Source organism: Myotis brandtii, unplaced genomic scaffold (assembly GCF_000412655.1).
Source record: "Myotis brandtii unplaced genomic scaffold, ASM41265v1 scaffold17, whole genome shotgun sequence".
NCBI classification, from domain to species: domain Eukaryota; kingdom Metazoa; phylum Chordata; class Mammalia; order Chiroptera; family Vespertilionidae; genus Myotis; species Myotis brandtii.
The window spans coordinates 8,519,780-8,547,152 of NW_005356259.1; the positions used below are offsets into that span (position 1 = coordinate 8,519,780).

A 27,373-nucleotide genomic window follows, 5' to 3' on the forward strand; every position below is an offset into this window, starting at 1 on the left:
GCAATTGCTAAATCCAACTGCTCCCCACTTGGGGGTCTCTAGATTCCTAGGTAGTCTGTAAAAGTAATAACAGAGATTAGTTCTATTTTCAGCATTTCCAAAAGCTTAACATATATTTAAACATTTAGTCATGCACCAAAAACCTCTCACATACCAAGTAAAATGCCAACTTTCTCTAATTTTGGCTGGAAATTTTTTGATTCAGTATGGTAAAATCAGTCATTTCATGTTTATCACAATTTCTGATTGATAATTATGAATGCCTTCAATTTTAAAAGAAAATTAATTAATTTATACTAATTAAGCAGGAAAATGTCTTTCAAATATAAAAGCACTGGACAAAAAAAGCGGCTCTTTGCCCTAACTGGTTTGGCTCAGTGGATAGAGCGTCAGCCTGCGGACTGAAGGGTCCCAAGTTCGATTCTGGTCAAGGGCAGGTACCTTGGTTGTGGGCACATCCCCAGTGGGGGGTGTGCAGGAGGCAGCTGATCGATGTTTCTCTCTCATCAATGTTTCTAACTCTCAATCCTTCTCCCTTCCTCTCTGTAAAAAATCAATAAAATATATTTTTTTAAAAAGAGGCTCTTTATGGTGAAAAGTTGGACTCTGTGATCTCTAGTCCATCCTCAAGAGCCCTCTCCTAAACCACCACCCCCAAATGGTAACTTTCTGGTGGAGAGTCTACATACTCATTCTATCCCATTGTTAGAGTGCAAAATATACTCTTTAGTGCGAGTGTCTTCTAGAACTGAAAATACAAATCAGCATATTTGGGGTTAAACATTAAAGGAAGATCTGAACTTCAGCTCACTAGAAATGAACGAGTTAAGCAGTATCTGCTCTTGGATGAAATTCTATTACATATCAGCAAATGTGTCTCTAGGTAGCAAGGGCTGTAAGCAGGACTCTCATGCTTTGTCTCTTGCACACTCTACCCAATAAACACTTAAGGCAGTGCATAAATGATGCATCACAATGCATCCCAACCACAAATGGCTTCTGAATAAAAGCCTTTTTGGATAACTGGAAAATATCATGCCGGGATGAATGCCAGTGTTTGTAAATTCACCCTGATCCTGAAAGTTATCAGACTTGAATCTCACAAATGTCTATTCTCTTTTTGGTTTCAGAACAAATATAGGACTATGATTCCAAAAACAATCATGTAAAGAATACTGAACATGATGATCATTTTGAGTGGCTGCATTTAAGAAGTAGGCTATGACATTGTTTACAGTTAACAGGACTGTATCTTTACATATAATTATTAATGATATGACTACTAATAACAGCAGTTGCAATTCCATTTAGTTAGATTATAATATCAACTACACCTTAAATTTCCTGTTGTTAGGTGAAATGAGCTGTGCTTTTATTGTACTTCTTGAATTCAATGGTCAGTAAAATTAGGATTTTGTAGACACTCAGTAAAATATCTGGTGACATGACTAAAAGGCATCTTGTATTGGTAGAAAGTAATGGAGGGAAGATTTATGGAGCCAAGAATTCAAAGATATTATCACCATACAGATAGTTCCATCTGAAGAAGATGAAATGGTGGTCTCTCTAGCAGGCTTTTCTAAATATGTATATACTACAGTGATTAGGAGCACAAGGAAAGGAGGCACCTTACGGACAGTGGCTCTGCCACTTATAGCTACAGGATCTTGAATAAAATCTTCAGCCTTTCTGAACTTTAGCTTCCTCATCAGAATAGAGATTTAACAACTACTAAATAAAACTATGTAAGTAAAGTATTTTACACAGTGTCTGACATATAGTAGGCATTAATCAAATCCAATGATTAATTATTTTCTCTATGTGCACCGACAATATTATGAAGTCTTTGGTCACACCCCTTAACAGGTACTCATTTACGTGATTCAGGATGGGGGAGTCCTTCCTGCTCATCATGTCAGTGGGGCCTTGTGAGTAAAGCTGAGTTCTCTGGGGGATGCTGTCCTACTGAATCAGCAGCACCAAGTAAAAATGGAGACCAAATCATGACTGGACTGCACCAAACCAGACCTCTCATGCTTACTCTCCTCTTTAAACTAGAGAAAGAACCCTTACAGACGATTCATCATTTGTTTTCACATACTTAAATCTCACAATCAAATGTTGTGAAAGGCTGGACTTATCAGAGGCAATGATTAGTTCAAGTAGAATCTTAGAGAACTTCAGTCTTTCCTATAGGTTGGGACCTAATGCTAAAATTCAGCATGTGATTATTTCCTAGAAGAAAACTGTGATGGAAACTCCAGTTAGTTGAAAGAAGTGATTAATTGCATCTAAACACAGGCAAATCATGAGTCTGCAAATAAAGCTTTGTACTCAGCATATTTAAGATAGTATAATTTAAGTCTGAGAAAGAACTGGTTTGAAATTTTGCTACCTCTCTGGCAACCCATTTTCTTCAGATGTTCTTGCTACCCCCAGCCAAAGGAATAATACATTGATGAGTAATAAACTGGCCTCATTCTGTACCCACTCCCCAGAGAAAACATTGGGAGGAGGGGAAAAAACACCCTCTGATGTTTTCTAGCAAACACACAAGGAGGCTAAACACAGGCCAACAGATTGTCTGTAGTGGGCCTTAGGTCTCAGATATGTTTCAGAAACATCAGAAAACATGGGTTGACGAAAGGCCATATGCACAGATGCGCACAATGGACTCGGCTCCATAATAAGAGTCTGCAGCTTGAGCAGCGCAGGCAAGAAGCATTGATTTTCACTGGAGAGGCCATATCAGGTTACAGGAATGCACACATTTAATTTTTATGAGACTAAAGGCTCACAGAAACAACAACAAAAAAAATTCCCTCTTTGTGACACATTAATGTAACCAGTGAAGGGCAACTTGGAAATAAAACCAAGGGAAAGGCTTAATTATGTTCTCAAAAGGCCTTTGAAAATAAACTGGAATGCCACAAGCCACTCTGACATGTTCTGTGACACTTTTAGTCTCCTGGCTAGACAAATGCTGGACCTGGGTCACATCCCCAAATCCTCATTTTTATATAAATACACATAGATGGCATTACTCACCCCTTTCTGGTTTCTCTAAAGAATACTGTTCGTTTTCCAGATAAATCCAAGAGTCGCCAATCTTCCAGCTCTCAGCCCCAACCCAAGAAGAATAAGTAAGCAAGACAGAAACGTGGTTTCATACCAGAGCATCTTCTTCCAGCCAAGTGTAATTTACAGCGGAGTGTTTGGTTCATGTGTCACACAAGAATTATACAACCTCGCTGCTTGCCCTGACAATAAATATACGCTCCTCATTCAGGTAAATGAGATCGTTTCAGAAGTAAATGGACTCCACCACTAAAACGTGCCTTTTGCAAATAAAATAAATGTTTGGAATGTTTCCCCTGATGAAGATGCTGTAGCTGACAATTAAAGAGGCCAGTTATCTATCCCCTTTTCACATGAAGGCCAGCCCAGGAGAAGCGAGACCACGAGAGTCAGAAACATCTGACAATAACTCAGCTACATCAACTCTCAGCTCTTATCAGTATGTGTCATCTCCAAGGCAAAAATGGAGGGGAAAAGGTCAAAAAGTGTATCTCCACAGGCAATCCTATGTCTAGAAATAAAACAACCTTATAAAATGACACTGGGTTATTACTAGCCTATACCAAGCTTTTAGCTACCTATCCCTTCTCCCATGGAGTTACCCTCATGGGAGCTTCACAGGAGACTTGTAAGGTAGAGAAGGTACCATTTTCCCATTTGTAGATGGGGAAACTGAGGCAACATGTAGTTTCCTAAGTGTCCAAAGACTCACAGATGGTTATAGGTTATGTCAGGGTTATAAAAAAACAACAACACAAAAACACATGCTAGGATTCCTAGGTAATAAACCAGCATTTGTTCAATCTCTCCGCTTTCAGAGCAATTACAATACATGATCTCTTCTCTTTTTAAAAAAGTATGTTTTTTTATTGATTTCAGAGAGAGAGAGAGAGAGAGAAACATCAATGATGAGAATCATTGATCCACTGCCTCCTGTACGCCCTCCACTGGGGATTGAGCCCAAAACCCAAGGCATGTGCCCTGACCAGGAATCAAAATGTGACCTCCTGTTTCATAGGTCAAAGCTCAACCACTAAGCCACACCGCTGGGCCATGATCTCTACTCTTAAGGAGCTTATAACCTAATTACAAAAATAAGATGCTCAGACACTAAATTAAACAAGCCATTGAAGATAAACCACCAATGCCAAGCACACACTCTCTTCAGTATTTTCAGCTCTCAACCACATTCATTTTATGAATTTATGGAATTGACAAAAAAGATTCTTAGTAAGTTAACAATTTCATACTTAAACCTACACAATGCAAGCACAGTTCAAAACATGTCGTTTGCTAAATTATTTATGTCCACATGGCTTTCCTGATGAATATCTAGGTAAACTGTAATAGTCTTAGGTATAATTATTTACCAGTGACCAGATTATACAGCTCACCTTGAGGGAAAAGGAAATTAACGTGGTTTAAAAATCAACAGTCTCAAATATTTAGCTATTTTATCGAGTTACAATGACCTGTGGCAATATAAAATTTAACTTTTTTTTCTTTTGACATTCCCTCTTCTTGGAATTCCAGATTTCTAAATGTTTTCAAGAAACTTTTAAACATCCATATTTTAAGAAATTCGTTTATCATGGGGTCAAATAAACATGAAGAAGCTGTGAAGATAATAGGCAAAAAAGTATTCACCAATAACTGTAATTGGGTGTTGAATTTTGGCACTCGATTAAAATTATGCAAAAGAAATGAAGAAATTAATGATCTAATAGTTATAATAATTAGTAATTATATTTTTGGAGTCTGTAAGAATAATTAATTAGAGCATACCTTGAAGGTATCATTAGCTTCATTATAAAATGAGCCAGCAGAGATACAGCTGAGATGAGAGCTGCCTCTGGCCACAGGCAGAAGAGAGTGAACTGTCAGGACCTGGGGTTTCAGACCCATGGCTTCACCAACTAACCCGCTCACTGAGCTGGCACCGGGAACCCCTTTCTTTTCTTGGCATGAACCAGAAGCTATCCTTTTTTTCTCATCAACTGTTCCTTTAGACTACAGCTAGTGATCCCATTCAGTTCCCAGATGAGATTCTTTTCAAACTGTGGTTCCCTTGGCAGTTTGCCACCTAAAAGTGTAGTTGAAAAAGGGGAGATAAGAAGTCTGGATGTTTTAATTTTTTTATTATCATAAAAGGAAGAAGAAAAAAGGCAGAAAAATATAAGGATTATTAGTATAACTGAAGCTATAACAAGCAGAGATGGCATTATTCTAAAAAATAAACTGTTTACCTAGTTACAGACCAATATATAAACCACTATATCAGGAATTAAGAATCACAAAAAATTTTAAAGCCTTTTTATACTGAGAGTATAAAACCATATTTGTGCCTGTAAAATTTAAAGATAAAACGTGCATATTCTTTCCATATTAAAAATGTAAATTTCAATAAGCAAAACATTAATACAACAACAACAACAAAAAGGCCAAAAGGCCTAGACAGAGATGAACAGATGATTCACAAACTGCCAGCAAATGAATGGGAAAATGTTCAACATCTCTTTTAATCAAATAAAAGCAAATTAAGTAATTTTTGGCCCAATAGATAGGCAAAAATTTCTTTTTTGATGACAATATCTAAATTCTGATTAGAGGTAAAGTCAGAAAGGATAATGCATTGCCTTGATGATGATGAGGCAAGTGGTACAAGCTGTTTGAAAGCAGTTTAGTAAAGTGTATCAAAACCCACTTGTTGGGCTAATTCCTTTGGGAAAATAAGTGATGCAGATGAAGGGTATTGTGCAAGAAGGTTCATCACAATATTATTTATTAGCAGGGAAAGTTTCAAAATAGACTATGCATCCAATAATAAGCAGAATGGCTTAAGTAACTTACGACAAATAGAAGATTATACAGTCACTGAAATATTTTCCAAAAAAATAAATCATAACCCTAAGGAAATGTTTACAAAATAATGTGAAGTATAAAAAATCCAAACACAAAACTACAAATGAATTATAGCTAAATGATATGTTTGGATGAAGGCACAGATTACATAAAGGATATACATCTAAAGCACCAACAGTGATTAATTATTTTTAGTTAGAATTTTCTTTCTGTTTATGTATTTTCAATAAGTTTTTAAAATCAGAAAACAGCAAATTTACCCATAATTTTTTTAAGGAGCATAAGGGAATCCTCAAACTTTAGATATAGTTATCTTTTCACCATTTTTGTTCAAGTCAGCTAAAATTCGTCTTGACTCAGAAAGGAGCACACCAGCAGGTAGATTTTAACGTTAGGATTGGTTGATTTCCAATGTTAAGACTTGGGAACTTTCCTTTCTTTGTTATTCTTTCAACAGATGTCCTGTTGTTCCCCTTTGGGGTATTTTTTTTCACAAGGTCAGTTTTAGGGGGAATTTGGAGGAAAGAGAAGTTACCAAGACCACTCCTTTGAATGTTTGTGCTGTAATGTTAAAATCCCAGATGACACTGCCAAGTTGCCTGGGTGCCTGCTGGCTTAGCAAAGAGCCACAGGACTGCACACAGGCAACAGTCATAAATGACACAACCAAAAAGTGATTGCTGCTTGTCTGAGAAAAATGTGCACAGGATATGCCAAAAAGACTCCTACACTGGATGTTTTTCTGAATGAATTTCTTGTAAGCTCTGTCACATGAAACTAATGTAATACTAGGAATCCCTATTATACGAGGACCTCATTCCAAATGCATCTACCACATTGCCTTTGCCGCTGGCTGGTCGAAACACACAACTCTGCAATTGCATAATTATGACATCATATTATAAAGTTTCAGTGCTTGTTTTAGCTTGGTTCCAGCACGGCTTTTAATTAATAGATTTGAGAATCTTTCTTTCAAATATAGCTCAATACAAAAACTAATGCAATTAGAATAACCAAAAAAAAACAAAAAACAAAAGATTCATAGCTGTTTGCAGCCACCCCAAACACTGCAATGGCTGTCCATTGCATTTAGGTTGAAAACTAAACCCCTAACCTGGCTCATCACACCCCACCTTCAAAGTCATCTCGTAGCATTTGCTCCCTTTCCCACTAAGCTCTGGCCACAGTGGTCTTTTTCCTTTTTCTTAACTATGGCAAAATAATTCTCATAGCACTGTTTCCTCTATGCCTACAATGTCCGTCCCCTTAATCTTAACATGATTGGATCAGCTTTGTTTTCAGGTGGATTAAAAGTGAGTGAGCAGAAATCAATCCCGTGAAATAGCTAATTAAAATTAACATATTTTTTAATTTGGTACTCTTGGTTAGGAAAGACTGGCCTTTGTTTACCTCCAATATTTGGAAGGGAAGTTTCAAATGCTTTCCTGATAGAGGGGTTGTAAATGTCCAGGTGCAAGCTAGTGTCAAAGTAAAAGAATGAACCAGACTTCTTTATTGGCTGCAACTCAAAATCTACGGGGCTCTAACACCAACTTGCTTGTCTGTCCTAACTACTGTGTCTTAGGGGAATGATGGTACTTATTCTCTCCATTTCTTTTATTTCAAATAGTGCAACATTATTAATGCCATACATATAGCATTAACTCATGGCATAATTATTTACATAAGCCCTGTTAGAGCAGTCAGGCATTAAGATGTCCCCTAATGATCCCAGTCTTTTGGTATACACTTGTATAATCTCTTCCCCTGAGTGCAGGCTGGACCTACTGACTGGATTCTAATGAACAGAATATGGCAAATGTGATGAGATGTCACTTCTGAGATTAGATTAAAACAAAACCAAACCTGTGACTTCCATCTCTCACTTTCTCCCTCTTGGAACCCTTGCTTAACTCCTAGCCTACCAACAGCCATATAAATAAACTTGGATGTGGATCTTCTGAGGCCTGCAACAGCCATGTGAATTTAGCAGACCCTCCCCTAATTGAGGTTCAAGATAACTACAGCCCTGGCTGACACCCTGATTATAGCCTTCTGAGGTACCCTGAACCAGAGGACCCAGCTAAGTCACACTCAGATCCATGACCCACAGAAACTCTTAGTTAATAAATTTATGTTGGGTGGGGGTGATTTGTTACACAGCAGTAGCTAACTAATAAATTGTTTACAACCCAGACCACAAACTTGACATATTATTTTCTTTTTGTTAGGATTATAATGAAAGGAAGTTTTCGCTCCCTTAAGTATGAGGATGAAATCTTAGGTTGCATAGGTATGGAGGATTTTCAAAACTAGAAATAATTAAGCAGGATTTTTTCCCAAAGGGAATGATAAGTATATTTGGTACATCAATCATGAAGCCACTCATAATTTATATAGCGTTTTAAAATCTAACTGGTGTTTTCACATTCATAGTCATTTTCTGGTCTTTAAAAGGTTTTAAGTATTATTATTACCTCCATTTTACAGATAAGGAGACTGAGACTCAGCAGATTTTACGACTTCCATGAAGGCAAGGACACTCAGTCTGTTCACCACTCTTCCCCAATGCCTAGTTCTGTGTCTAGCCCTGTAAACACTCAATACATATTTATTTAGTGGCTGCTTCCTACAACAATGTTATCCATAAAGATGGTGCCTTTAAATTCCCCAACTGATGCATACGTCAATCAATCTCTCTATATACTTACACAAATATGTATTATTGGAAACAGTATATGTGTTTCCCAAACAACACAGGTACCTCTGAAAGCTCACTATAGTTCTAAAGACAATAAAGAGATCATTCCCGAATTTAACCCTATTTTTCATACAGTTCTACACTGCCAAGGACAGAGACCTAGAGCTCTTTTATGAGCTAAGAACCCTTTCTTAGTAAATCAAATCTCTTCCCTCACATATCATTTCTTATAATCTCCCAGGATGAGGCTGGAGACAATAGGCCTTTCAAAGAGCCACCAAAGGAAGTCAACAGCTGGCTCAGATCCCCTCATCGCCCACAACACTGCTGTCCCTCCCCTGCCAGGCCTGGCCTCTTTCCTCCCATAAACATGGCAAGTAGGAAGTAATAGGTCTTGTCAAAGGTCACTATAAAATAACCTCAGGAGATGTTAGATAGAGGTGTCCACAGAAATGCAACAACGTGCTGACAAGGAAAAAGGAGGTAAGGGGATTTTGATTAGGAGGTTTATATAAGACTTAAATTCCTTTTCTTTTCAAAGTTTCACACTCAAGCAATTATTCAGTCTTCAACCACAGGCCAGAAGCTTCTCCATATTACCTAATAAAAAATATTTTTTCACAAAAGATACTTGGAGCCATTAAATAATCAATTGGTCTCCATTTTTAAGAAGATAAGAAAATCATTAGGTATGATTACTCTTGGAATTGTATGATTACAAATAGAGGAACTGCAGTATATCATGTGTAGAGTAATAAATTAATACCAGTCATCTACCCATTTGGCAAATATTGAAGAAGTATCTGTGATGTGCCAGCACTACATGTTGGGAAAGGGGTGATGAACCAAACATGCATGATCCCTGACATTTCATAATTTAGATTCTAGTGGCACATATGGATTTTAAATGTTTAAAGATTAAGTTAAAAATCATATGAAGTGATATAAATTTGAAAATTGAAAGTGCTAATGAAGGGAAAGTTCAGGATAGCAGGAACATTTAACAGGGAGACTGAATTTAGGTTAGGGATACAGTGAAAAGCAGGAATGATCTATATAGAAGGGACAGCATATGCAAAGTCCCTGCAGCTCCTAAGGCTTGGTGATTTCAAGGACGTGAGATTCCAGTGTGGTTGGGGTACATTGAGTGAGGAGCTGTGTGTTCAGAGATGAGGCTGGCCTATCTAATGCCAAAGACTGTGATCCTGACTCTTTTCATGTCTGTAACCCAAAGTCTTTCCCTGAATGCCAGACTCCGCATCCCACTGGACTACTGGACATCTTCTCACACATAACTTGCCCCATACTGAGCTCCTCATCTCCTCTACTAAACCTGTTCCATCAGCCATCTTCCCCAATTCAGTTGATGACAACTCTATCCTCCCAGTGTCTCATATTAAAACCTAAGCATCCTCTGACTTCTTTCTTACCCTCATACCCAGTCTGTCAGTATGTCCTTTTGGCTTTACCTTCAAATAAGCCAAACTCTTCCTTACTGCCTCTCCCACAATCACCCACTCCAGGCCATCACCTTTCTTATCTCCTAACAGGTCTCTTTTGCCACCCTCATTCATAACATAGTCTGCAAGCCCCTACATGATGTAGCCACCCACTACCTCCCACTCCTTCCTCACTGCCTCCGTGTCTGCTTTCTTGCAGCTCCTGAAACACACCAGGGTCTTTGTACTAGCAGCTCCCTTTGCCTGAAAGCTCTTTCTCCGGGTCTGCAGGAATTGCTATCTCACTTCAGCAGCTCTCTGCTCATATCACCCTCTCAGAAAGGTCTTCCCTGACTCCTCCATCTGAAAGATGAAAGAGCATGCTGCCTCTACATACCCAGCTTCATCTTTCTTTTTGACACTTACTGCTCAATGAAACGTTATATATTTACCTATTTGTATAGAGATTTTGTCTGCTGGTTCACTGTCATAACCTTAGAACCTAGAAGAGTTCTAGCAGAAGAGAGCAAAGGCACCCATTTAATGATGCTCTTTGTTGGGCTATCACATGACCATCTCCAAAAGTCATTCTGTAATAAAATTACAAGCTCCTAAGAAATATATTGAGTTACTAGTATATTAAAAGATTGAGGCTCTGGAGAAGTAAGAAAAGGAGCGAGAAGTCAGGCTAGAAAGAAGAGGGAAGGAGGGCAGGTGGTAGACAGGTCAGTGTGGCAGCCCTGAGTGCCTATGACAGGCACTGTGGTGGGACAGAATGTTCTAGAGCAGTGGTTCTCAACCTTCCTAATGCCTCGACCCTTTAATACAGTTCCTCATGCTGTGGTGACTCCCAATTTCATTGTTACAAATTGAACATAATTAAAGCATAGTGATTCATCACAAAAACAATATGTAATTATATATGTGTTTTCCGATGGTCTTAGGCGACCCCTGTGAAAGGGTCGTCCGACCCCCAAAGGGGTTGAGACCCACAGGTTGAGAACCGCTGTTCTAGAGAAACAGGGACAGAAATAAAAGGAATAAAAGAAGTGTGAGAGTGCCCAAGACAAACTTAGTCTCTTTCCCAATTTTGCCTATGCTCAACTCTAAAGGAAGGTGTTTTTTGTTTTTTCATCCAGCATGAGGGGAAAGAGATTAAGGTCTTCAGAGTATATATTTATTTTGCCAAAAGATTGGTCATGTGTTTTTTTTAATAACGATAAAAAATTTCACAGCAAACTTAAATGTCAAACAATAAGGGGTGGGAAAGAAATTATGATATAGCAACTCAATGGAATATGACGCATAATCATAGTTTGGAAAACTATGTAGCAACATGAAAACATGTCTGTGGTGTAGTTAAGTAAAGGAAGTAGAATTTTAAAATGTGTCTCTTGCCGAGCCAACACTCAGTAGTTGAGCATCAGCCTATGAACCAGGAGGTTATGGTTTGATTCCTGGTCAGGGCACATGCCAGGGTTGTGGGCTTGATCCCCAGTGGGCGTGCAGGAAGCAACCGATCAATGATTCTCTCTCATCATTGATGCTTCTCTCTCGCCTGCTCTCACTTCCTCTCTGAAATCAATAAAAATATATTTTTTAAATGTGTTGCTGCTCTGATTAAAGCCATTTAAAAATTATGTTCACCTCTAGACAAGGAATGGAAGGGCATGTGAACATGAAAAACCAAAGATTCCTTAGGGTTGTGAGGTTTTCTGGGATTTAGTCATCCAACCTCATTTTTTTATTTCTGAAATATTATTACAATAGTTTTTAAGCTGCAGGGACATCCATCAATATACCAAGTCTCCATAGGCAGATTCTCCCAGAACACTCACCAGACATCCAGCATCTTATGCTGGTAATAGGAAATTCATGATAAAGAACAATGTCCAAGTACCCCATAATCAATTCACTCAGTATTAATTAACCATCTACCTATCATGTGTAAGGGACTATATGCTAGATTCTATGAGGGAAGTCAAAACTGAACAAGCATCCACTCTTGCTGTTATGGAGCTTACAATCCAGGAGAGGGAATTTATGACAAACATAAAAATAAGCTCAACAGAAGATAATTTTTTTAAAAACCTTAAGAAAAGTCTTAACAAAGCACTCAGGAATTTATTTCTCATTCAGTTTTTGGTTTGGGAGATTATGTTTCCAGGGGCAGAAGGTGAGGAGTTAGAGGAGAAGGGAGTGCTGGGTGAGGACAGGAGAAGTTCCAGGGAAGAGGGGAGTCTGAACATGGTGGAGAGACACTCAACACAAACAAGAGTTAATTATGGGTCTGGCTTGAATGTGGGGTAAAACTATAGGGATGCTAGCTTCAGTTGGCCTAGAGGCCTTAAAGAGATGCTAGAAGAGGCTCTTGAGCAGGGAAATGAGATGTTCAGAGCCATAAAGTTGAAAGATTTATTTTGTAGCCAAGATGGAAAGAGTTGAGCTTGGGGACCAGACAAAGCTGGTTCCAAATTCCAACTTCTCCATTTACTGGTTTTGTCACAGTCATTGACTTGCTCTTTAATTTCTATGCCTCACTTTCCTTATCTATAAAAAGGAATAATTTCATCTCCTTGGTAATTTTGTTATGAAGGTGACATGGTAGATCAAGAAAGTCGATATTGGTCAAGGCTCAATAAAGACTCAATAAATAATCATGTTACCCTTAACTTTCACTTCATAGAAGGAACTACTTGAGAAGGAGACAGGGGAAAAGGACAAAACGAATAAGACATTACTCAAGTTGGGGTGTCTACAAAACTTGACAATGACATGCTCATGATGGCCAAGGGAAAAGGCAAAGTCCATGATTATCATGAGGGTTCAAGCTGGGGGCAGAGAAGATGATGGAAGCTCCCACTGAAATGAGTGTGTCATAAGGAGAAATGGTATGAGGATGTTAATATTTGAACAATTTAAAAATTAAGGAACAGCAGCAGTCCATCTAGGAGGAAATGGTCAGAGAAAATTGGAAGTCACGGCTCATAGCCTGGGAGAGAGATATGGGCTAGAGACACATATGACATATGTGGTATGATTTTTAGTAGTTGCCTATTCTTATTACAAGGTCTATAATACACCTACTAACTTTGTTTACTGTTCATCTTGATACATGGAGAGAAGTTGCTGGGCTAAAAATATCCCATTTGGCATATATTCTAACTAAATTTAGCATCCCACATTTTCCCCCATGATACATATTTTTTAACAGCTTTATTGAGATATAATTTGCATATCATACAATTCACCACTTAAAATGTACAATTCAATGGCCTTAGAATATCTACAGATTTGTGTAAACATCACCACTATCAATTTTAGAACATTTTCATCATTTCAAGAAGAAACCACATATCCCTTAGTTGTCACCCCAAAAGCCCCAGTCCCACCCTCAGGTTTAGGCAACCACTAATCTACCATCTGTCTCCATGGATACGCCTATTCTGGACCTTCCATATAAATGGAATTACATAAGATGTGGTTCTTTGTGTCTGGCTTTTTTCTTAGCACAATATTTTGAAAGTTCATGCATATTGTATCATGTATTATATCATGTAAGTACTTCATTTATTTTTATGACCAAATGGTATTCCAATATATGGACATACCACATTTTGTTTATCTATTCATCAGTTGATAAACTTTGGGATGTTTCCACATTTTGGTTATTATGACTAACCCTGCTATGAACATTTATGTACAAGTTTTTATGTGGACATATGTTTTCATTTCTCTAGGTTGTATACCTAAAAGTGGAATTGCTGGATCATAAGTTTATGTTTAACTGTTTGAGGAACTGCCAAACTGCTTTTCAATCCCACCAGCAATGTATGAGAATTCCAATTTCTCCACATCTTCATCAACATGTGTTATTGCCTGTCTTTTTTATTATAGACATCCTAGTGGATGTGAAGTGGTATCTCACCATGGTTTTGATTTGCTTTTCCTGATAGCTAGAGATGCTGAACACATTTTCATGTGCTTCTTAGCCATTTGCGTATCCTCTTTGGAGAATTCTCTATGCAGATCCTTTACCCATTTTTTGTCTTTTCATTATAATATGTTTTTAAAGCACAGAACTTTTTCTTCTGTGTTTTCATTGTGCAAAACAGAGGTATAAATGTTCATTAACAACTAGAAAATCAGAATTTTTTTCTTCCTGCATTGAAACATGTATATTCAACTTGGTATGTGTGTTCTGTTATGGGAACTGGTGGCTTTTGTCCTTGTCAGTAAATATTAGCACATCAAGACAATGATTGTTAAGCCTGGCAGAGTGACAAACTACAGTTGGATATAATTCTTTGTTCTCAAGGTTAAAAGTTGGTGTTGCCCTTTTGGCATTGCTCTTTCACAAACCCTAGGGACAAATTCAAGGCCAAACCAAGGTCAATGCCCACATTAGCAAATTCATTAATCAGTGCAATATGTATACATCTGTTTTAAAGTGCAGCCTTTTTTTTTCTTTCTGTGTTTTGCTGGCTTTGTTTATTCCTGGTAATGTGTGGGTCCACATGTCTGAAGATTTATTCCAAATTTTTCTGGGGTTCCATTTACTTGGAAACTTATTTTTAACATGGTTTAAAAAATGTCTGGTTATAATCTACATCACTCCCAATCGGTCAGCTCCCGTGGGGTCCCTCTACTACTTGCCCTGGGTACTTTCTTCTTGCTGGGCATACCTACTGTTATGGGTTGAGTTATGGGTTGATCCGCCCCAAAATCTCCAGTGTCTTAGAAAGGGACCTAATTTGGAGATAACGTCTTTCTTTAGGTAGTCAAGTTAAATTGAGATCTTTATAGTGGGTCCTAATCCATTATGACCGGTATACTTATAAAAAGGAGAAATTTGGACACATAAGGAAGACCATTTGAAGAGACAGGGATGACAGCTATCTCCAAGCCTTCTGGAACAGCCCTCAGAAGGATGCAAGCCTGCCAACACCTTGATCTTGGACTTCTAGCCTCCAGAACTGGGAGAGAATAAATTTCTGTTGTTTCAGCCGCCCAGTTCATGGTAATTTGTTACAGCCCTAGGGAACTAACACACCTGGCCATGCACACCTGAGTGCCAGAGCTATGGTAGCCTGGCAGGTGGATGCCTCTCTCTCTGGAGGGTCTCTTCTGTGACAGAAATTATAAAAACTGCACTGCCTTGCAATGCAGTGACTGCACTACAGTTTTTAGTTATAGTTGCTCTTAGAGTTTTTGTTCATAGTTATTTTCTGTTCTCTTCCAAGGACTCAGACACAAGATTACAGGGCCTTGGGCCAGAAACCCTTCCCTCCTCTACCACCACAAAGAACAACCTGGACTTCATTGCTGGGTCAGGCTTATCCTGCCTGGCTCCCTCTTCCCTTCGAGTGAGTACAACTCCTCTCCCTTTCCTTCATCTTCCAGTTAATCAATCCCCTAGTCATATGGATTCTATCTCTTAGATGGCTTTTGGATCTGGCACCATCGTAGCCCAAGCCACTATCACCTCTTGCCTGGACAACCACACTAACCCCTAACTGAGCTTTCTGCCTTCAGCCTTGCACCCCTCACCTTCCCGCAACATTCCATTGTAATGACTTATTTAGTGTCACTTCTCCCAGCAAGTTCTGTGAGGAGAGGAGTCTGTTTTTGATCATGTATCCCTAGTACCTGGCACATAATATGTGTTCAGTAAATGTCTGATGAAGGGAGAGAGGGAGGGAGGAAGGGAGGAAGAAAGGAAGTGGGGTTTATATTCCCTTACATAAACTGCAAGGCTATGTTTTTTCATTGATCTCAGTTGAGCAGATCCTTGTACTGAGAAGGCAATCAGTCAACACAAATAGAGATGTCAAATGATGTGTTTTTCAAATGAAATGATACAGTTTTCTAAACATATGGCCCATCGAGATCCAAACCCGTCTTCAGAAAAGGGTCATTCAGATTGGTGTGCCTAGCTATTGTCTCCCCTGAATTATCCTGCACATCAGAATCACATCACAACCCCCACCTCTCTGCCAGGCCTAAAATACAAAAGCCCTCTCTAGATTTCTGCTCCTCCCATTAAGGCATGACAGCTGCCACACCTAACTTTGAACAAGTGGTCCATACATTCTATTTCTCCATCTGGGGAATGCCTACGAGCAAACCTTATCCCTCCTTTTAAAAAAAAGAAAAAAGAGCTAAAATACACCTAACATAAAATTGTCCATGTTAACCATGTTTAAGTGGATAGTTCAGTGGTATTAAGTATCTTTACCCTGTTATGCAACCAATCTCCAGAATTTCTATTTTTAAAAATAAGCATTAAATGACTAAAACTATGTAAAGGAATACAAGGCTTCCTAAAGAGACTTCCTAAAATATGTACTAAATTAAAAAAAAAAAGACAAAGCATCCTTTTACTGCCTGCCTTTTAAAGATGCTATAGTTTTTGTGCTTTAGGGGGGAAGGGTAAAAATGAACCATGGGTTAAGTGGTGAACCAGTCTGTCTTAAGAATGTCCCTTCCAAAGGGCATGCCAAGTAATTACATGTAATTTTTTTCCTCCCTGGTTTTTGTGAGTGCTTCTGAGCCAATGCTGCCTCCATCCAATGGGCAGACATCGCTGTTTTGTTTTCTTAGTGTTTTGAATGGTTGGAGATTAGCATGGGTATTTAGCAAAAAGTACAATTTCAAATTACACACTGCTTCATGGTGCCAAAACACTGCACACATCGTCTGATGACGTCCACCAGCTCGGGACTAAGAATGGTGGTTGTTAGTCATCTGGCTTTGCAAAGCTGGGAGATGAAATCGTAAACAGTGTGTGCTTAGACAGGCCTTATTAGAAAAGAAGAGTGTCTAAAACATGGACTCACATTTTTTTAAAACTTGTAATATCTTTTAATTGATAATGTGTGTATTTAAATCAATATGACAAATAGATTTGCTCAAAAGGAGGAACATTTTATCTATGGGCATTCTCAAAAAAATGATAAGCACATTTACAAGTATATATTCTAGTAACATTCTGGTCTTCATTGGCCAAGGTTTTTATTTATGTGCAAGCTTAACCACCATAACCACATATATATGTGAATATTAAAATTGCTTTAACTTTAACATAATGCTTACAAAAGGATCCAAAGTAATCCCTCCCTGGCACTGGCCACAGACTGCATGTTTAATCCTCGCTTTTATCTCACCCACTGAAGACATAGAGGTGCAGATAGGAACTGAAAATGGCTAAGTCCAACCCTAATCATCATTACGAGAAAACAAAAACCAAATTCTCAAAAGCAGATGGCTCAGGCCCAGTGTGAAGACAGTACATTGGTATAACAAAAGCCAAAGTATTTTATTAAAGATAATTCAGGAGCTAGAACTAGAATCTATCTTGCTCAGTGAATGAATACCTAAAACCCCTTTACTTTGAACCCCCAAAAGAGTTGAAAAAGTTAAATCTTTAATCTCATTGTCACAAAGTCCTCTAACAGTCGATCACAAAGTTGCCTGAGAGAAAAGTTTCCCTACATTCTACCAAAAACACAGGTTTGTAACAGATGTCTCATGTAACATTTAGGACAGATCCCAGATTAAGAGGTTGATATACCCATATGTATTTGTTAATCAATCCAAGTACATGAAGCCTAAAGCTGGGACCCAAGAATTATTAGCAGAGAAACAATTTAAATGCAAATAATGCATGCATGGAAAATCATCAGAAAGCATGTTACTTATAAATTCCAGGCAAATGCAATAATAAACACAATTGGAAAATTCCCACCTGGCAGCCACCCAGAGTAGTGCTTATAATAAATGTGAGCTCTTTTTTCACACTGACCACCCTTCTTATTAACAAACATGATGCCTACCTAGCCTTGTCAACCCCTCAGCTTCTCCATCTATAAAATGGGACTTAAAGCTGCATCTTAATAAATGGAGGGTAAATTCTTCTAATAAATGACATTACAGAAAGCACAAATAGCATCTCAAAATGTAAAGAAATGTGCAGTTTTGTACCTAAACATGGTTTTAAGTCATGTTGAAAAACACATGGTCAGATAGACATGCACTTGGAAACAGACTGCTGTGATAAGGAGAGAGGTTCCGGGTGAAATGACTCATGAATGCGGGAATGCAGAGGCTCTCAGCAGCATAAAATCACAAGGACCTTCTCCGAGGTCTCCTCCCCTCCACAAGCAATGCTGTTTGTTGACTTCAAAAGACAATAGGTGAACAATTTGGAAATAATTATTTCTTTACATCTATGATTATTTTTATCCTTTAGTGAATGCACAGCTGGTTTATTGTTAGAAATAATTAAAGAAAAACATTCTGGTGTGCATTGAGAAATATTGATTCTTCTACTATTTTAAGGGATGTCAAATAGAATGAACACCTTAAGTCTAGGGGGCTCTAACTAACATCTTGATATGAGCAAAGGGCAAGTTTGTCCGGTGCAATGACACAAAGCTTATTAAAAGCTTAGAGGGAAGAAACACAAGGGAATCCAAATGTCTCCAATGGAGTAAGATTTCCCTCCAAAAACAGCTAAAGGCAAGTAGTATTTGGGGCAAAAACAGCAAATTAGCAACATAACTGAAATGTGTCAATCTTGACCATTTACAAAATGGAGGGTTTCTAAGAGGCTATGTGCAAAGCAAACCATAAGTTAAGATTTTTGAGGGGAGCAAACCACTTAAAACATCCATATTTGAAACTTACACAAAACTGAGCTCATGTGAGGTACAAAGAACTACCTTCTTAATTAAGCAATCTGTACATTTTAATTTTTATTAATATTTTCTTAAATGTGTTTTGTAGTATGCTGCACATCTATAACAACCATTTACTGCCCTTGAACTCTGAATGCAATACTGCAATCCCTTTCCAAATAGAATCACAGAGTAGAAGATTCCTTAGAGATCAATTAGAATTGCAGTTCTCAACCCTAGCTACACTTTAGAAACACTTTTTAAAAATACAGAGGCCGAGAGCTCTACCCCAATTAAATCACAAGGGGGTGTAGATATCCCCCTCTTGTGATTTAGTTTTTAAAATAAACTCTACAGGTAGTTCTACTGGGCAGCTAAGATTAAGAACCACTGATACAGAATATACATATTTGCATTGCCTGATACCACAGTCACTGGCTACAAGTGGCCACGGAGCACTTGAAATGTGACTAGTCTGAATTGTGTAGTAATTGAAAAATACACACCAGATTTCAAAGATTTAGTACCCCCAAAAAATCATAAAGCATCTCATCAGAATTTTTAATATTGATTATAAGTTGAAATGATAATATTTCATATATACTGGGTTAAATAAAAAGTGTTACTGAAGGTAACTTCTCCTGTTTCTTTTCACCTTTTTAATGTGGCTACTAGAACATTTAAAATTACATATGCAGCTGGCATATGTGGTTCCCACTATTGAACAGTGCTGGTCAAGACCAAAATTCTTATTACAAATGAAGAAACTGAGGCAGAAAAGCATACTGAGTTCAAGGCAGCACTCTGATCCCCTCTTCCGGTCTTAGGCTTCTTCTCCTGTTGCCATAGCCCACTTCGTTGCAGAGCTGGGCATGGCGGAGCCCCTGATGCCATCAATCGGATTTTTAACCTTTCTCTCTTTGTCTTGCTATTTTTTCTTCTAAGATTTGATATTAAAATCTATTTCCCTTATGGAAAAACATCCCCTCTCCACTGTGCACATATTTTTGATTAGTTATTGTAGGACTACTCATGAAAGCAGAGTAACAAGAATGGGTGTCAAAAAATAAATCTAGAAAAACATTAACATAAAGAAAATTCGGAGAAGGGATGGAAAGGATTATTAAGGCTTTTAAGATGTAGATGGTCAAGTTCTGGCCTGTGAATGTTTTACCATGTTGTAGCTTAATAAGTAACCCTGGCATTCAAAGAGCCATCTTCAGCACATTATCAGCCTCTCTGCGGAATTTAGAAGTTTGAACCTATAATATTATATTTTCTCCCAGAAGGGCTGTTTTTCTGGACAGTGTTGTCATTACAGTGAGGCAAATCAGGCTCTTCATGATGGAGCACCACGTCACACCTAGGTACCCTGGCGGAAATGGACTTTGGCCTCAATACCTTCTACCCTCTGGTGATCAGATTAGTAACTGATCATTTAGAAGCCAAACAGCATCACTGCTTACTTAAAGAAGAAAATATTGTTTTGATAAAATAAAATGGCCCTACCAGATCTGGCAAATAAAGACAAAATGTATTTCTTCTAACAACCAGCCAATTCAAAAAAACAACAACAAAGATGTTTTTTGTTGCATGTGGCTTCCCCTCCTTGGGAAGCCAGCAGAGAGCGACTTGCATAAAACTGGCTGAAATGTGTTATATTTGAGAAATCATGCAACACAGGGCTCCTCAGTGCAATAAAAGAAGAAAAAAGACCTGAATTCTGATATAAAGCCTTCATGCAAAGAGCTGGAAAGAAAACCTACCAACCAGGCCAAACCACACATACAGTAGATGCATTCAAGATTTCTATTAAGATATTCTTGCTCCCCATCCTAAATATGGCATAACCTAAATGTCATCTTAAATCAAATGTTTGGTGCTCTGGAGCCCCCTATGTTGCATGCATGATTTCTATTAGCTATGATTAGTCAGGTTTTGCCAGTCAAACCACAAAGAGCATACTTCCAGACTCAACTCACTTCTCATGTAGTAATATTCACCTCTAAACCCTCTCATTCCTATACACCAACCTGGGAAGATAATAAGTTACAGATGGATCCTGAGCAGAAGTACATCTGCCAGAGTGAAAACACTTGTTGCTCTATTCAACTAAAACAAAGATTATTGATTTTAACTTTAAATAATTTTTCAGATCTCTTCCTCAAAGATGATAAAGAAAAGATGAGAAGTAAAAAAAGTTACTGCCTTATTCGGAAATGATCTTTTAGAGTATTTTTAGTTCTGCCTGGTTTTAGTCTCAAATGAAATCTGGATGGTGTAGTTTTAACAAGTCATGTCTAATAATAATGGTGAAGAAGAAGAATGACCCTTAAATAAGGAAGCCAATATTAGAAAAATTAACATCACAGATATGTAAGAATAAACAGAATAGAGACTATAATTTATATGGTTAGGGCATTTATTCAAAATATCTGATTTTAAAAATTGTCTTTGAAAGGTTAGTGATCAAAGGCTTGAAAAGAGCAGGGATCCAAAGCCATGGGCTGGCTGTGTTTTATTTGTGACAAGGGCATTTATAGTGGCCTGGCTCATGGAAAGAAAACCTGACCAACCTGGACGCAGAGACTGGGCTTCTAGGCTCCATTCTGTTCTTTAGTTCTGGGCCTTGGGTGAACCAGTGAATGCCACCAGGCCTTAGGTTCTGTTCTTCACAGTGAAGAGGTTGGTTTATGAGTGAAAAGACCTCCCCCAGCTCCAGCTCTAGCTCTACATATGCCACAAGCCTTTCTATCACACCATCAGAATGCCTAGGCCGAAAGGAACTCTTACTCTCTAAAATTAGTTCAAGACAAACACCAACATAGTAGTTTTCAATCCTTGTTAATTTTAGGGTAGAGATTAGAAATGTAAACCTTGAGGAAAGAGAAGCAAGCAATGAAAATATGTATTTTTAAAGTGTGAAATGAACTTTAATCTATTTCTCAGAAAAGATAATTGGGTAATAGAGTGAGCATGGAGGAAAGAAATGAAATGTCAGCGTAACATCTTATACATTCAGGAATTTATCCTAAACTTACAAGTTTTATTTTGAAAGTTCCAGAGTCTCAAAAGAGCATCAGGTTTTTGCTCTTGTTTCTGAAACAGTGTTACCATAATCTAGAAATTTGTAAAAGTATTCAACCTCTGTCTGTCTCTCTCTTTTTCTCTCCCAACAAAGCAATACTAATGGATCATCAAAAAACACCAATTGCCCATTTTTTCCCTAATCCAAAATGTAAGAACTCTTTAGTGAAAACATTAACCATGATGTCATTTTTAAAGTGCCAGCATTTCTTTTTAAAGTAATGCTGCAATATAGCTTATTTAGTTTATGAATAGCAACACAAAAAAGTTCTTTAAGTCTTCTTAGCATATCTAAAGGTGCTTCTTTCTCACACTTAAATATTTGAGGCTATTGTCCCCACACACACATTTATTACCTATCTCAGTTGTATAATTTTCTCAAATAGGATTCAGAGAAATAGCCCTAGATTTGAATTTTTAAACACTAATTTATAAAAGCATTGGTTGATTCCCATAATACAGCTGGTAGTCAAGCTGGACAAGATAATGAATTGACTGAGATCATTGTTCCATCTTCATCCAAGAAAACTGCCTCTAAAACAAGATCTTAAATTGCTGTAGAAATCCAATTTGTAAGAAGCAAAAGAAGCATATAGATGGGAAACACCAGCATGATCACATTAATTTTGTGACTAACAGCAATGCTTTGAAGTGAAGAAGAAGAAAAAAAGAAAAGATGACAAAAATAATCAGTCCACTCAAATCCCTAATTTTAATTTAACAACACAACCAGAAGAAAACCAACAGCAAATACAAAGTTCACATCTTAGGGATCCAGCCAGCATCACCCCCAAAGACACAAAATAATTTTCAACTTAATAAGAAGCAAATGCCAATGCTAGGGAAAAGCTGTAGAACGGTGATACATCATTGCTAAAAAGTAAATTATAATAAGAAATCAGGGGACCAAGAACTTGACGTCAGTACAAATAGCCATGGAAAGTCCATGACTAATTGGTTTTGAACCTGTGGTGTGGAAAACTGACAAGTAGTTATCATGAAAATCTTCAATTCACTGTCATTGAAAAGCTATGAAGGAAAAGTCTCTGGACAAACTACCATTCATTTAACCACCTATTCAAAAAAAGCAGCAATACCACAAAGATACAGAAGTAAAGGCACAGTTTTCACTCTTTTGGTGGGAATGTTCTAACAAACTATCTGCTCATATATAAACTACATGAGGTCACAGCTGACTTCTAATTTCCAGGCAATTTATGGATATCAGCAATTTACATTTAAAAACAGTCGGCTTGAAGATACTATCAATTGAGCAAATGTGTTTACTCTGAGTCAAGTTGGAAAATAAAAATCGCTATATCAGTCAGGATTTCAAAAGAACAGATTTATTTAAGTGCTACAAGCAAAGAAAATGGGAACATTTATAGGGAGGCACAGGTGAGTTCTTTCACTGTTTTCTCAGTTTTAAAACTAAACTAATAGCTGATATTCAGTCGTTAGCACCCCTCTTCCATGGAATACACAGCTAGGTTGGAATGTGGAGAATCTTTTTTTTGTTTGTTTGCTTTATTTTTAATTTTTAGGCTCCCTTTTTAAGAACTCTTTCCTTATTAAAACTTAAGTACTTATTATAGTGATTCATAAAAGTTCATAGAATAAGGGAATTCTTACCTGATACATAAACATGCTCATAAACATTATTTTACCCAGGAAATAATGGTCTTATTCACACACACACACACACACACACACACACACACACACACCCTCACACACAAAATGCTACCAAGTCCCAGGAAACTGACAAAAGCAACATTAATATTCAGTGCAAAAGATGAATCCCATTTCTGAATTCCATCTATGAAAAAACAAGACTGGCTTCATTTAACCAAACTGCAAAGTTCCCTTTCTGCTTAATAAGCATAATAAACAGCATCTTACCATTATCTGTAGAATAAATTCAGCAACGTGTTGCTTCCTGCAGTCACCAAATCAAGGTGTGTTTTTTTCTTCCTTTCTCTCTAGTAACTTCTTTTTTCACCAGCAAGATTAGGAAGACAATAAACCTGAGTATTTGCCTCAGTATTTCAGACACAAGATTGTGAAACTAGCCCTTAGTAAAAAAGAACAGGTCTGGTATTTTACAATCACTTTTGCAATTCAGAGGTACCTCCTGGACTCTCGTACCTCCTCTCCTCCCTCGTTCTCTACGTTTCTTTTAGTAATGAGACTAATTTTTCCAGTAGCCTTTAACTCCCTAGATTTAACCAACATGGAAAATGTGACTAAAAACTTGTAGAACTGTCTAGCCTCCAACCCTACACAGAATCAACTTTGTTGTAAGTGTTGAAGAACACCTCGCAAGCAGCTACTTGCTCGCTTAGGCTCCTGAACTGCACAGCACAGAACGCCAAATAACAGTGCGCCATCTAGTTAGCAAGCGGCACTCTCCATTCCAAAAGGGGGGACACCTTCAAACCCTGGGAGTTAAGGACTTGTCAGGGTTCAGCTGCTCCGAAGGTCCAATTGTTTATTTAAATAAAAAAGTATATCACTACTGAGATAATCCACATGTAGAGGATATGGGAAAATTTAGGTTATAATGGCACTACAAACTTTTACATCTAACTTTGATTTACAAGATAAAAGCAAGTTTTAAATTAAAAGGGCTTTCTGTTAATAGAGCTTATTATTCTGAAGACGGGAATGATTTTCTTCGAAAGTTGTCCCTGGGTGCATGCCTATTATCTTTGCCTTTCCCCTTCCACTAATGAGCATTTATCTAAAGAGCCTGTTAATCCTCTGATGTGTGCTTCTGGTCAGAGGTAACAGTTTGAATAAAACCACTAATCACTGATCACTAAATCACTGATCATTAATCACACTCTTCAGTGTCCCTGACCCAGGCCATTTTTCCCTTTAGGTCAGTGCATCACAAACAAGAAGTTTAACATTTAGATGCACATGCATTTTGTGAGGGTTATACTATTTCATCTCTAGATGGAAATAAATAATAAATACAGCCCCAAACTTGGGGCAGGATTGTCAATTAGACCCCAGACAGGAGTTTCACAAATGCCTACTCTATAGCATGGCTTTCACTTTGAAGACAGTAGATCTGATTATAACCAAACATGTGTCCTTCAAGAAGACCCCACATACTCAGAATATAAATGTTCCTTTATTTAGCTTTGACCCACTCCAAATCAGAAAGCACCCAAACCCACAGGCCCTTTCATCCAAAACCCTGGGAGTAATTTTTTTATTTCTACTCCACACATACCCCAAGAGTTTTTACTTTTATCCCTTAAGCATGTCACATATAGTTGTTTTTAGTTCTGACTCAATTCAATAACTTAGGTATTTAACTTCCTCATTAAATATAGAAATGGAAGGTTTAAGAGAAAAAAACACAGCAATTCATTACATGGTACTTTGGGTTCCAGGGCTCATTCCCTCACTTTGGAAATGAAACATTTAATCTTGATCCTTTCAGCTAAATTTGATTTAGTCAGCATCCTCACTACTTCTCTCTTGCACTGAGCAGTTGGAGAAAGGCGCTATGTAAAATTATTTTGTTTGCAATGGGTGTGTTGTTTTCCTAAGTCACCACAGGGACACAGTATTATCATAATGTCTCTAAACACTTCCTGAGATGCCTTTTCGATCAGGGCTGCGCATTTTCGCCCTGGAGAAGAGGGCTCGCTGGTGCCTTTCTTAAATAATAGAAAAGGCCAGATTGTGCCTGTGCTGATCAGGTACCATGCTCCCCTCAGACACCAGAAGCTCTTACCCACACTCCAGGGACAGTGATCGCCCGGGGAAACGCAGTAAAAGGCGGAGGCGGGGCCAGAGTGGTAACGGTGTGGGCGGGAGAGGGGGCGGAGAAGGAGGGTCCAGGAGGAGCGGGCAATAAAGATGCCCAGGGAACTGGCGATTGTACAAGTATGTTGGGGGCTGGGGGTGGAAAGCAGAGTTGCTTTGTCAGCATTTCTAAGCCCCCACAACCCTTGAATATCTGAAGCTGTTAATCAAACACTTACTGGCCAGCAGAATGACGTAACGGATGTGCATCCAGCCTTTATTCCTTGACACATGTCAGAGGGAGGGAAAAGTAAAAATCAAACACACTCTGCGGACTCTGACAAAATATACAAGCAGCTCACTCCAGTCCTGGCCTTGAACAAGCGTCAAGTGGGGGCGGCACCCATTCAGGGAAAGTTGGGGAGGGGGATGACAAGGTCTGGGCTTTATCTAGCTCATCCCCCCACCCCCACCCCCCAACAAATCTTTGGCAAAGAAGCGGGATACAGCCGGCGGGAGACATCTCCTTGGTTCCTTCACACGTTTTGCCCCTCTAAGAACTTTGTGAAAAGTTTAAGCGGTTCCCCGGAGAATCTGGCGTAGAGGTTCCGCAGCCGTGAACTGCCCCCGCGCCGCGGCAAAAGCGGCAGCTGTCACTTGGGGCAGCGGCGGGGAAGAGGTAGTGATGCCAGCGAGCATGGAACTGAGGGCGGCAGGAGCGGCTGGAGGAGCGAAAGCAGAGCCTGGCCACTCTCGAGACTTCCGCGCCCAGAGCCTCTACGAGCAAAGTGCCCTCCGAGAGCGCCCTCCGAGAGCGACTTCCTCTCCAGGGCCGTGTGCCCACCGGCCGCGGGCAGCCCTGCAGGAGAGGTGGCAGCGGCAGGCTCGGCACCCCGGAGGGAGCGAGCCCCCGCGCACCCGCCTGTCCACCCGCTAGGTGACCCGGCGTCCTCGCCGCGCCCGCTGGAAGTTTGCAAACTTTCTCCGAGGGTTCGACCGCATCGCTGGGAGGTTGGGGACTCGGGGGGAGGTTCCTGGCTCGCCGTCTCCGCTGCCGCCGCCGCTGCCACCGCTTGACCGCACTTCTGGAGGGTTCCGCACCTTGCCAGGTCTCTGGAGGCAAACACACACCCCCGATTCATAACTGTTCCCCGTGTTAGGGAAACACACGCACGCTCACACACACGCACGCACGCCAGGCGGACACTGCTCACTCCACGTTAGCATCCCTCCAGTCGCATGGCGCCCCGGCCACCAAGACGCGCTCCGGGATGGACAAGACGTGGGGTCTCTGGGCTGGCCTCAGGACACAGGAGAATTCCACAGTCCGTTCACCGGCATTTGGGGCCAGACTTCCCTCTGGTACAAACACAGATCACCCTCCAAAAAAAAAATGCTTCGCATCTTTCCTACTCCTTGCCCTGTGACCTGCCCATTGGACCAAGTAACCTCAAGGCTGCTGCCAAGAACCAACCCCTGCAAACAAGTACACTCCCGAGATGGCTCCCTAGGCAAGTGCAACAAAAGTGGCCAAATGCAAAAGCCCCAGAAGTGGCCCAGCCGTATTTTTAGGAACTTACCAAACAAGTGTGGAGAAGGCAAGAGCAGAGCCCGGTTGAAGGGACCACGTTGGACTGAGCAAAGATTACAATACATTCTATTTAGAGTGCATTACATCACCCCCCCGGTGACGTCACGTGGGATTCCTGAACTTCTAAATCATTGCGGTCCGCGCGGGGGTGGGAGAAGGGGCGGGGCTGGCG

The 27,373-nt window shown here is 39.3% G+C and overlaps 1 protein-coding gene across 4 annotated transcripts in view; it reads right to left on the reverse strand.

Moving 5' to 3' along the window:
* CREB5 (cAMP responsive element binding protein 5) overlaps positions 1–27,250 on the reverse strand; it is a 389,564-nt gene extending 362,314 nt beyond the window's left edge. For 2 of the 4 annotated variants that reach the window (XM_014537001.1, XM_014537003.1), the window contains exons 1-2: positions 27,191–27,250; positions 25,850–26,723 (exon numbers count right to left, since the gene is read on the reverse strand). In XM_014537001.1, the coding sequence (XP_014392487.1) occupies positions 25,850–25,903 (54 nt within the window). In that variant the 5' untranslated portion in view covers positions 25,904–26,723; positions 27,191–27,250. The other 2 variants (XM_014537002.1, XM_005862956.2) reach the window with 2 other exon arrangements.
* Between the last annotated feature and the right edge of the window lie 123 nt (positions 27,251–27,373).